Genomic DNA, 12,176 nt, shown 5'->3' on the forward strand with positions numbered 1-12,176 from the left:
TGGCGTTGGAGGAGGGAGAGTAGGCCAGGATTCTAAAAAACGTCAAGTCTGCATCTAGAGATACAAGGGTTTGCAATTTAAGATTTTACATAGAGTCTGCTGGACCCCCTCTAGTTTGCATAGACTTGGTCTTAAAGACACACCCACCTGCTGGCAATGTCAAACAGAAAGAAGATGGAGACACAACCCATGTCTTATGGGGATGTGTTAAGATTCAAGAATTTTGGTTGAGGATTCAGTTTTATGTGCGAGGTTTTGGCATTTCAAATTTATTTTGCCCCAGACTCTGTATTTTAGGAGATAGGGCAGTCATTAATTTGGAGAATAAGCACATGAAAAACTGGGTCCTAACTAGTATTATGGTTGCCAGACAGATTATTTTAAGGAGTTGGAAGTCGGCTGGAGTGCCCCCATTTCAGGAGTGGTGTTCAGAGATGGCAAGAGTGGCAGCTTTTGAGGAGGGGGTATCCAGAAGACTGGGGAGTCTAAACCTGTTTGTGGAGAAATGGGGCAAATATCGTTCTTTTTTGGAGGGCTCTCGGGGAGGGACAGTGGAGAGAGGTGTAGTGGATGTGTGTGATTAATATATATATTTTTTGTTTGTGTGTCTATAATTATGTGACCACTTGGGTGTTGCTGGGGGTCGGGTCGGGGATTTGGAGGCGGTGGGGGGGTTAGTGAGGGTTAAATATTGATTCTGTATGTATACGTTTTGCTGTTCTTTATTTAATAGATGAATCAATAAAAATGTTAATTGCTAAAAACAAAAAAAACAAAAACAAAAACAAAATGACGCTCTGAATTTTTTTTTTCAAATTGTAATAGTAATTTTTCACATTATTAATGTCCTGACTATACATTGTGATCAGTTGAATGCCACTTTGGTGAATAAAAGTATCAATTTCTTTCCATAAGAGCAAAATCTGTACATTATTCCAAACTTTTGGCCACCAGTGTGTGCGTGTGTGTGTGTGTATATATAATATATATATGCTTCTAATGCTTTTGGTTATTTCATTCATGTCAGTTAAAAATGGGGTGTGGACATTCATTTACAATCACACAAATGTACCAAATACAAAAACAACATAAGAAAAAACAACTAAAGCAAATCGTAAACTCTGAAAATGCACTGATTCAACTGCAGGTATGGACAAATATTGTTTCAATCTTAAGAGCTGAATCTGGCTTAAAACGGTAAGTGCATAAAGATGACTTTGGCATTCTGATATTCTGATGAAGGTAAATAATCATGACTGAAATACAGCAATGACGAACAATCACATAGTGTCATTAAAGGTTTTCTGACATTCTCTCTGAAGTGACTCAAGAGATAGTACCCTTTGATTATAAACTACACAGATCGTATTTACTGAAGACTTTGGGCCAGACTTGACAGACTGTATGCTGAAATTTATCCAGATATGCAAACATCAGTATATCACTGATAACTGAATTACATAACATCCAACCAAACACATACTGTTTAGCAGCAAAAAAGGAAATGTAACAGCGCCTAAATATTTCAGCAAATCAAGAACACCAAATGCTAAACCTTTAACTCAGAAAAGATTCTGTCATCATTAACCTACCCTCATGTTGATTTAAACCCCTATTACTTTCTTTCTTTTGTGAAACACAAAGGAGATGTTAGGCAGAATGTAAGCGTCAGTTACAATTCATTGTCAATGCATCTTTGTTTTTTTTTATACATACAATGAAAGTGAATGGTGACTGAGGCTAACATTCTTTCTAAAATCTCCTTTTGTGTTCCATGGAAGTAAAATGTGAAGTCAGGTTTGAAAAAACGTTCAAGTAAATTATGTAAACTACCCATTAAATGTCTCTACTGTTCTGTTCCTAGTAAACCATTTATACAGATCCTTACAAGTGTTATGTAAATAGTCGACACAGGTATACTGGGAGTTTGTGCTTTTTTTTCTTTGCCATGCCACTGAATACAGAATATGTGACTTGATTGTAGATTGTTGTGTTCCTTGTGTGATCTGACCAACAAAAACAAAAACCAAAAAAAAAAAACAATATAAGGAAACAAATGTCTGACTAGAGTCATAAAAGTTTTCAAGATGTAAACATTAAAACCTTGTAACATACAGCATATTTCCAAATGCAAGGGGAAAAAATGTACTGTTAAAAAAAAACAAAGACGTTTTAAAGTTATAGCTCACCCATCTCATTCAATGGAACACAAAAGGAGATGTTAGGCAGAATGAAAGCCTCAGTCAGCACTCACTTTCAATGTATAAAAAAAAAAAAAGATGCACAGAAAGTGAATGGTGACTGAGACTACATAATATCTACTTTTGTGTTCGACTGGATCATAGAAATGACAGAAATACCATTTTGGGTGGACTTTAACGGGGTCTCCTCAGAAATCGAATGAATGTGCTAATGTTCTTAAAGTTTTTTCATTCTTGTTCTACAATAAATCATTCTGATTGTTGAATTTTTGCAAATATAATGAAAACCAACTACCTGGAAATACCTGGGTCACTGGCAACACATATACAAAGCAATATGGAATCTGTACATAGACAGCAGGTACAGACACACTTCCTCTTAAATTCACAGAAACTGAAATATAGCTAAAAAAAAAAAAACTACACAGTACTTTACAAAGGAATACCCATAGCTTATCCGGCAGTAACAGCAACTACAGTGAGAATTTGTGTGTGCAAGTGTGTTAAAATTCAGTGTCAGTTAACATTCAGCATCATCTAACTAACTTGTCTAACTGTATTATTTTTTTTATTTTGAGCAGGAGAGATGCATGTTTGTTAGGTATGATTTAGGTGGTGTAGTGGTAAAGCCCCCTCAAGCTCCCCCCTCCTGTTCTTCATCATAATTTCTCTCAGATCAGTTGATTGGTCAGAGCGAAGGTGGGGCACACCCTGAGTGACCCCAACAGGTCGATTCTTCCACTGCGTGCCTGTAGGAGGGTAACTGCAGGGGTAAAGCGCATCCCCTCCACCGATCAAAATCTCCCCCTCACCTTCCACTCTTGAGACGCCAGCAAAGTTACGATTATGACAGTTGTTCTGTAAGGGGTGATGTGAAGGTCTGACAAAGGATTGGCTCCCATGTGGCAACTTCAGCTCCTGCGGAGGTGAGGTGCTGCTTTGCTGGGCGGAGCTGCTTTGCTTGTCTCGCCCACAACCCCGCCTCCAACCATCCACAGTTACCCTGCAGGGTTGGTGCGGTAACGCCACGTCACTGCATTCTGCATTCCTAAGCTTTGAGTCATAGGTGTAAAGCTCACTACTCTGAAACTCTAGATTGTCCGTATCAAGAGAGCGACTGCGTCGATTTAGTGCTAACGGGGAAGGGATTGGCGGACATGGCCGACCCAAACTGAGGTGCCGTGGAAGGCTGGTAATACCCCATGCATTACTGAGCAACAGACTCTGTTCATAGGCATCAAAGGTACGCTGGTCACACTCGGCAAAGGCATCTTGCTGCAGGTAACAGCCATCATCTTCAAAGGGCTCATAAGGGGATGCCAACTCTTCCTCTTCCTCAGCAAGCTCAGTCTGCTGCTCACATTCACCCTCATTCTCCATATCGACCACATCAAATGTGACAATGGCAGGCAGGGCACTCAGACTCGGGCCAAAAGGAGAACTTGACTCAGAGTCATCAAGACTCTCTGTGGAGTTACAGTAAAGCCTGGCGTTCTTTGTAAAATCTACCAACGCTTGGGAAAAACAGACCATCAGCTCTTCCTGGGATTGGCTGCAGCCTCCGGTAGGCAGTAAGGGGCTTTGATCCTTGGATTGATGCGATCTGGGTAGCTCATGGACATTTGGGCTAAACCCTGAATCAGCATGGGATGGAAACAATGCACTATCCTGGATTTGACCCCTGCTTTGAGGCACTGGTTCTTTTAAAGACTGGGATCTCGGTGGTGATTGGGGATAGCACTGATTAATAACTTCCTCTAAAGCCTTCTTACCACTGCTTGTGGTAAGTTTTGAATCATCATAAAAGCAGTCATCATTGAACAAAAGCTGATCTTTGGATGGGCTTCTGATATTCTGGAGCTCACAGCACAACAGGGCATGCTGGATCTTGCTCAGACGCTCCTCCTCAGTCTCCATTGCACCTGTCTCTAGGGTGTACAGAGGGTTGGTTGGACACTTATCACCCTGCAGGGTTGCAGGAGAAAGAGCAGGGCTGAGCAGGCGATCGTCAGGCTCAAAAAGTTCATAAAGGGCATCACCACTGTAGCTGTCCCGTGGAAGCCTTTCCTGATGTGGACGATCTCTATTCTCCTCCTCCATTCCTGGTGTGGTGGAGTCATAGTATCCTTCATCGCTGTTGGGTACAGACTCTTGCCGATCACTTTGAGGGCTCAAAAGATCAGTGGGTGTGAGGCCCGTTTCTGTGACCTCCAATGGGCTGCTGCTGGAGTTTGCACGAATGGAGCTGATTTGCTGATCAGGAGTGAGCGAAGGGCTGTCTGAGCCCCTGTCTGAGGGGACGTAGCAGACTTCATTATTAGCTTCTGATTCCCATAAACTCTGCAAGTAATCTCCTTCTATCTCGTCAGGTGTTGCCATCTCCTCCCCACCACCTTGATACGTGACAAAACACGAGCTCCGCTTTCCAGCATTTCGGCTGCCTCTCTCACCAGACACTGAGCTTTCAGCAACACTGACATCATCTTGGTCTGCAATGATGTCTCCACAACCTGTCAGGGAATCAAAGCTCTTCAGTGATGAAACATCACCAAACATCAAGTTCACACTGTCAGAGGAGCAGGATACAGCAGGCAGCTCCCCATCTGGTATATTCTGCTCAGTCAAACGGTCCAGTTCCGACTCTGCAGACAAAGGTTGATGATATGTAGTCGTTCCTTCCCACCTCTCATTTTGCTTCTCTTGCCCATTCTCCTCTTCTTCTGCTCTCTTACTTTTATCCATCTCTCCCCTGCTTCTCCGTTTCTCAGGCACTAGGGTTATGACTTTTGTACATTCAGCGGCAGTGGAGGCCAATGGCAGTTCACACTCACTGCCTGCAGTTTGATTAGGCACATCTGGCACCAACTCCTCGCACTGACTGTCGCCATGGTTATCGCTACTGTCACTGATGCTCAACAGGGCACCAGGCACGGTTTTGGCACACAGGCTTGAGGACATTTCAAGTGTTTCACGCTTTTCCAGTTCAACATTTTTGCTCTTTCTGTGTCTCCGTATGCTGCTGAAGAGACCCCGAAGACTTCTCCGCTGCCGTGGTAGTGATTGGGACTCCTGCATTTTCAAGGGGTCACTGGAGCTGCAGAACTCAAAGTCCCCTGAGGCTACTTCAACACTGCCTCTGCCCAAATCTTCCCAGCATGCTCTGCTCACCCCATCGTATGTTTGGCTCTTTGTTACGCCTGTTTTAGATGAGCCCTTTCCTTCACTTCTGCCACGGCCACCAAAAAAGCTTGGCAGGACACAAAAACTCTTCCGACCACCAAAAAACTTGAAAGCGGTCTTGCGTATTTTCACTTTAGGCGGTGTCTGAGACTGTGGAGCATCATTGGAAAAAGAGTCTGATTGTTGTCCCCCTGTTGCGCCAACCTCCATGGTGACACAGATGACTGTGGCTAATGGAGTACGTTTGTGGTAAATAATCCACCCTGAGGGGCAGGTTGAAACAGACTGGGACAGTGTTTATCAGACATGTTACACCTGTATAAGAAACAAACATTAGGACACCATTAGAAACAGTCAATACAACAACAACAACAACAAAACTAAACAGGCCCATGTTTACATGTAAATTACTTCCCTTTGGAACAAAACAAAAAACAATCCGTCAATCAAATATATATCTTTATGTTCTTAATGTAATTAAGCAAATAAGTACAAGAGGCTGTGATATATTGTGAATGTAATAACGGCATTGCTAGGCACATCCTTGAGTACCTTCCTGAATTTAGAATATGGTTATTACATAATGAGTAAGGACACATTTATTAAAATGCTATTTTATTAATCAAATTCAATTAAGTGTCATCCTTCTGCTAGCAGACAGGACATGCAAACAAATGAATACAACCTTGACATGTAAACAATAACAGAATGTTATTCTGCGTGTGCTGCGCAGTGCTATACAACGTAAACAGGTGTTTCACATCATAACTGTTACTATGTTGTGCATTTAAACATGGCTGGACCACTGTATTTACCAAATAACATCCAGGAGGCATTTTAAACACACCTCCCCGTGTATTTGAGACATATTTACAAATTATAGTGTCAGTTTATAACAGCATAATTTGTTGGTACAACAGGTTCACACAGCATGTTCCCTTGGCAAAGAGACAGAAGCAGCGGTCATTGAAACAAAGACATGAATACCATGAAATAATTCAGTGTACGAGGAGCAGGAGTAAGATCCACAAAAGGCAAATATGGAACCCTGTGAGGCAGACAGTGGAGAATGTTTACTTATTTATATAGACTTTATTTACATAAGCCTATAATGTACGGAGAGGACCGTGCTAACAGTTATTCATATCCTCAGACACCATAAACGTGATAGCTGAATTTTCCCATAATATTTACAATAACAACTAGTCAAATGTTGAGTTTTTCCTCGGAAATACTTGCGCATTAGTTCCGCAGGATTAGATCTGCGATCAAAACAAAAGCTGACGGAACCCAAGGGGCCTGAACACTCATATGTGTACATCACATAAACAAAGAAAAACCAAGCACATATCATGCACTTAAAATAAACTACAACCCCCGGACCAACTGTATCCAGTACTGTATTGGGCTTACACTCAGTGAATAAAATAACTTATACAAGCAGATTGCACGCAGTGTCCCCAGCTGGACACCATCATTGCGCCTGAACGCGCACTGGCGCGCGCTAGCCCATACGCTAACCAGCTCGCGACCGCTTCAATGATGTTTATGCAACTGCCAAGCAGCTACAGTTGTTTCAGTGAGCTCATTCACACGCGTTTCGAATGACAGCCAAAATAATATACGGAGGTACTAAAATAAGCGGGACTTACCTTATTTTCCCATATTTTCTGTGCAAACGTGCAGCACTACAGGAGCTCGCAACTGTGATTCACTTTGTTCATTGAGCACTGGAGAGACAACTAGCGGCGTTTCCTTCCGACGTGCATTTTGGGAAGTGTAGTCGCATTGCACTGCTATTGTTTGTGCCAACGTTTTAATTATAAGTTTTAAATAAAAATAAAAAAATAAAAAAAATTTAATTCATCTAAATGTTAGTGTTTTTGACTTTTCTACAATCAATCTATTAATAAAAATAAAGTAAAATAATCATAGTTTATGGATAACCATTCATGTGGTGGAAATGGGATGCACCTTGAATTACCAAATAAATGTGGATTTAGTAGAGAATAAACAGTTATTGTTTATACCACAGTTAAACGTTCGGTTCATCAGTTCAGTTTTATTAAGCCAGAGGTTGTACATTATTTAAACAGGATAATAAAAAAAAAAATTTAAAAAAAGAAAAAAAAGAAGAAAAAAAATGCTGAAAAGAATGTGTATATCCCATTTCTATCAATGTTCTATCATTTTAAGTGGGAAATCATTTCTGAACTAGCAAGGTCTGTGTTGTTTTCTATATCTTGCTGTTGCTCTGCAAAATATGTTCATTTTGAAGAAACCCAAACCCTTTAACTGCAGAAGAAACCGAATGAACTACATTTTGTTCCACCACTTGTTGATTATATGACAGCTGTTCTGTTGAAAGAGCACATCTGCTCCACACAAAGTATTTATAGAGACAAATACATCACAACAGAGATTAAATATATCATACTAAGATTAATAAAAGTTGAAAAACACTGATCCCGGGACAGTAGCTCTTGCGTCAAAAGTACATTGAGTCGATCACAGCATTTCGCGAGTCACCAGTAAACTGATCCAAGGACAGCAGCTCTCGTGCCAACAGTACGTCGAGTTGTTCACAGCAGTTCTCGAGTCAACAGTACACTGATCCCGGGACAGTAGCTCTCGCGTCAACAGTACATTGAGTCAATCACAGCAGTTTGCGAGTCACCAGTACACTGAACTGAGAATTGCCTCTTTCGGACATAATACTGAGAACTGCTGATCAGTGAGCAGCTGATGAGCATGCGTGAACCGAGGACTTGAATGAGGGGGCTAAACATTTCAGTCGAGAGTTGTAAACAAATTTTATTATTGAGCATTGTGCATGCAGATTATATCTGAAGTTGTGATGAGCTGGATTATGGTTTCTGTAAAAAAAAGGGTGAGTTGATTAAGACTAGTTTAATCACTTTTTATGCTTTAGACATGTGTAGAACATTCGCGTTTGTATATCACTGTCAGTATTGGGTGCTTTAGGTGCAAACCTTTAATGCAGGATGTATTGTAAGATCACTGAATAAAACACTGATGACAATAAACACCCTTATTATTATAACTTAATTCAAATGTAATAATCAGCAATATGCATGTACACATTGATTTATTGAATGTCTTTGAGTGTGTATTCTATGACACCAGCATATTTGCATTATGTACAGTGACGTCATTACACAAAAAGAATCGGACTTCATAATTAAACACACTATGTGATCTACAAAATCAAATGAACCAGTAAAAAACAAACATTTTACAACAGTTGAATTTTGATTGAGAAATAAAAATCTCCAAATTATATTTTAAAGGAAGAACTGCTATACATTATAGTCTAATTTGAATGGCATTCAAGTAAATTAATGCATAAAGGTGTTTCAGTTTAATACACTCCATAGATGTAAACTGGGGCTGTTAGCAGTGTGTCGAACCACCTGTGAGATTGAATAAATGTCTGTCTTGAATCTGTCCTTCACTAAAGAGTGTGCACTGGCTTGTCAGTAAACCAGTGTGCTGTTTATGGGCTTGTGTTTGAGATAGTTGATGAGCCTGGGTGGAACCTCAAGAGAGCCTATAGACTGTATCCTGTTCACCTGTTTCAGGTGTTTACGGATGGCCAACCTACACTGAGATGTCAAAGACTTTGGACAACCTATGAGAAAGAAAAAACAAGGATAAAAGAAAACAGTTATTTACTACATTCACAGATGATGTTTTAACCTTGTGCGACCCAGCGTACACATTGCATTTTGGCTTCGCTATATGCAACACATAATTTAAATTCATTTAAACCAACTGATCTAAGTTCAGAAGACTCTGGGCTGTCAGTAAAGAGTTACACTTTCAACGTTCAGAGTCATTTGACAAAACAACATGGCGTCGATCACAGCAGAGTTTGTCTTTGGGAGAAACGGCAACAAATCTACACCTGGTAAGAAATCTAATTAAGTTTTATATTGAAACCTGTTTGAGTCAAAAGATTAGGGTCTCTAGTTTTATCCGATTTGCCATTCTTTAATAGTGATTTATCGTGAAACGCCACGCTGCTAAACACAATGTACACTAATGTGTACTTTAGCCCATTTTTTCCTTAGAAATCCTATAATTACTGCGCATTATCACACTGAGAATCAATGGGTTCATCCAAAAGCTGAAAAATGTTGCTTTCAGAGGCTTTACATGGAGTTAGGATGAAATAAGGTGCATTTCGAACTGTTCTAAGACCAGTGCAGACAGACAGCGCACTGGAGGTTAAGTCATTCACAAAGTAGGGAGCAAGGGAGCATCCTATAGTCCTCTATGCAGCTAAGTGCATTTACTGCTAAAATCCGACCAAAAGTTCAGTTTCAGGCTGCAGATAATATTTGGACCACTCAACATGTTTGGCAGACCTTGGACAATGGTAATCAGTACATAGATTCAGAATTTATAATGTATCATTTTATTTTAACATGGTTGGCAGTGATTGAATGATGCTGGCCATTACTTTGAATCAGAGTTATTTATGCTAATTTCTGATGTAATGTCTTGTACCATCTCAAAAACATGAATAACCAACACTCCTGGAAACATAATAAACAATTTGATTTTTAAAAATCTGACTTTCTATAGCTTGGTATTATTTAAAAATTTCACAACTTAGTCCTGCAGTCCACAAATGTGGACATCAATTTTTAGGAAAAGTATTTGCTCTAGAAAACAGTTTTTTTTTTTTTTTTTTTTTTTTTTTTTTGCATGTTTATTAGGTGCTGCTATTTATAAATCAAAAAGGGAAATAGAAAATGCACACAGGAGTCACGCTCGGGTTTCAGGATGTTAAAGAATTTTCAACACAAATCACATTCTTCCCGCCTCATCTCACATTCCCTTTTTCTCACCTCGCTCTTTCAGCAGTAGTTCAACAGCTTCATTCTGTTTGGTGCTCTTCTCTATAATGAGAGTAGGCAGGTACACATTGGCCCCAAAATCTATGAGCAGCTGAATGTATTCGACTCCACAGCCATGTCTCAAGCATAATTCCAGTACTGTCTTCTGCTGCGTGGCCTTGCCGATAACCTTCTCTTCCGGACTATTATAGTTTGGATCCGCCCCGTACAACAGTAACATTTTAAAGCAGTCCAGGTGTCCATATATGGCTGACAGGTAAAGAGGCCCGCTGCACACTGCAACCCCTGAAGCCCACAATGTCACCTTTGACCTGGCGTTGACCTCGGCCCCATGCTGAAGAAGATGGCGGAGGATCTTCGGATCGCCCTCCCGAGCGGCGGTGAGCACAGGTGAGCTGTTGTTCAAATGACTTCCGTTAGGGTTAGCCCCAGCACGGAGCAGGGCGAGGACACAGCTCAGGTAACGCCCGCACACTGCAGTAAAAAGAGGAGTCTGGGCCTTCACATCTAGACGGTCCACCTCAGCCCCATGTGCCAGGAGCAACTGCAGGCACTTCAGGTGACCTGCATGAAAAAAAAGCTTCATTGTTTTACCGCAAAGACAATAAAGTCCAAAGATATCTGTAGATGCGAGACTACAGTTTACATATAGGGGCATTACTCGTACCTTTAGATGCAGCCATACGTAACGGGGTACCTGGGATGCCCCAACCACTCTGCTGATTAATGCACTTCCTGTAATGTTCTTGTGACAGCAGCTCAGCCAACAGAAAGTGGTCATCATCAGCCACAGCTCGATTCAGCTCCAAACTTTCAATAGCTGATTCATCCTCCTCCACTGGCCGCAGCTGGAGCATAGAGGAGAACTGCAGGAGAAAAGTGTATGCACATAAGGGTAGCCATTTTTATTTTTATTTAGCCTCTGCATGACTGTTGGAAACACATAAATTAAAACCTTGTGAGCTACTTACCTACATGAAACATGCCTATAAGGCCAAAAAGTCTAAGTAGGCAACTCACTAGGTTTTGTCACACAGCTACAGTGTCCACAATGAAATGCATTCACTTGTATATTACATTTCAGTTCACTTCTGCACAATAACAAATCCTATATGAGGAAATAAATATTGTAATTGAGAGAATGTTTAACTGGGACAAATGTATGTGCCAGAGTTCTAAACAAGCTTTAAAAAAAAAAATAAAAAATGATAAGAACTTCCTGAAACGTATGCTCCTTTTTTTTTTTTTTCATTAAAGCACTAGCACAAGCAGCTAGCTTGCAGGCTAGGAAACGAGTTAAAGCCACAAAATAACAGAAAAAACTGTCCTATTAAATATATTTAATATGTGAACAACGTCAATTGAATTGAGAATGATACTGATCCCATATAGAAGACAAATTACTCCACAGCTCGTAAATGTTGAAGGATTTAACTCCAGTATTTGTAAATAGAGCAGAGCTGGATCTGAGACTCACTCTCCGCGCTGATTTCACCAAACACACACTTTAGCTATACAAACAGCTAAAAACACACAAAAACACAGAATAAGAGCACATAGCAGGTATTTAATTTTTGTGTGTGTTAAGGACACTCACCTAGCTAATAATAAGCAAAAGACGAACTACCACTCGAACAGCAAGCAGCGGAAGATGTTCTGCGGGCGTCCAGAAGGGGTGCTGTGCACACACTCGCTGCCACAGTTAAAACACTCGGCTTTTGACTGATAAACCTGTTAAAGGAATAGAATAGTTCACCCCAAAATGAAAATTCTCTCATAATTTATTCACCCTCATGCCATCCCAGATCTCTATGCCTTTCTTTCTTTTGCAAAACACAAATGAAGATTTTTAATATAATGTCTCAGCTCTGTAGGTCCACACAAGGCAACTGAATGCTGACCACAACAC

General features: G+C 40.6%; 2 protein-coding genes across 4 annotated transcripts; both read right to left on the minus strand.

Annotated features, from left to right (window-relative positions):
* Positions 1-376: 376 nt before the first annotated feature.
* LOC127419595 (APC membrane recruitment protein 1-like) lies at positions 377-6,716 on the minus strand. The gene is made up of 2 exons (XM_051661115.1): positions 6,369-6,716; positions 377-5,696 (listed from the first exon to the last, which is right to left on the minus strand). The coding sequence occupies exon 2, from the start codon at positions 5,589-5,591 to the stop codon at positions 2,799-2,801; it is 2,793 nt and encodes a 930-aa protein (XP_051517075.1). The 5' UTR covers positions 5,592-5,696; positions 6,369-6,716; the 3' UTR covers positions 377-2,798.
* A 700-nt stretch (positions 6,717-7,416) lies between these two features.
* On the minus strand, positions 7,417-11,998 carry LOC127419815 (ankyrin repeat and SOCS box protein 12-like). Of its 3 annotated transcripts, XR_007893726.1 has the most exons (5): positions 11,865-11,998; positions 10,935-11,133; positions 10,259-10,831; positions 8,816-9,033; positions 7,417-8,257 (listed from the first exon to the last, which is right to left on the minus strand). XR_007893726.1 is itself a non-coding variant. In XM_051661570.1 (4 exons), exons 2-4 carry the CDS (start codon positions 11,122-11,124, stop codon positions 8,879-8,881), a joined length of 918 nt encoding a protein of 305 aa, XP_051517530.1. In that variant the 5' UTR covers positions 11,125-11,133; positions 11,865-11,998; the 3' UTR covers positions 7,417-8,878. The 3 variants fall into 3 exon arrangements, 2 of the variants coding, with proteins under 2 accessions (XP_051517530.1, XP_051517539.1); XM_051661570.1 differs by having other exon boundaries at positions 7,417-9,033; XM_051661579.1 differs by lacking the exon at positions 11,865-11,998 and adding an exon at positions 11,239-11,783 and having other exon boundaries at positions 7,417-9,033.
* Positions 11,999-12,176: the final 178 nt, after the last annotated feature.

This window comes from Myxocyprinus asiaticus, chromosome 3 (assembly GCF_019703515.2).
Source record: "Myxocyprinus asiaticus isolate MX2 ecotype Aquarium Trade chromosome 3, UBuf_Myxa_2, whole genome shotgun sequence".
Taxonomy (NCBI): Eukaryota; Metazoa; Chordata; class Actinopteri; order Cypriniformes; family Catostomidae; genus Myxocyprinus; species Myxocyprinus asiaticus.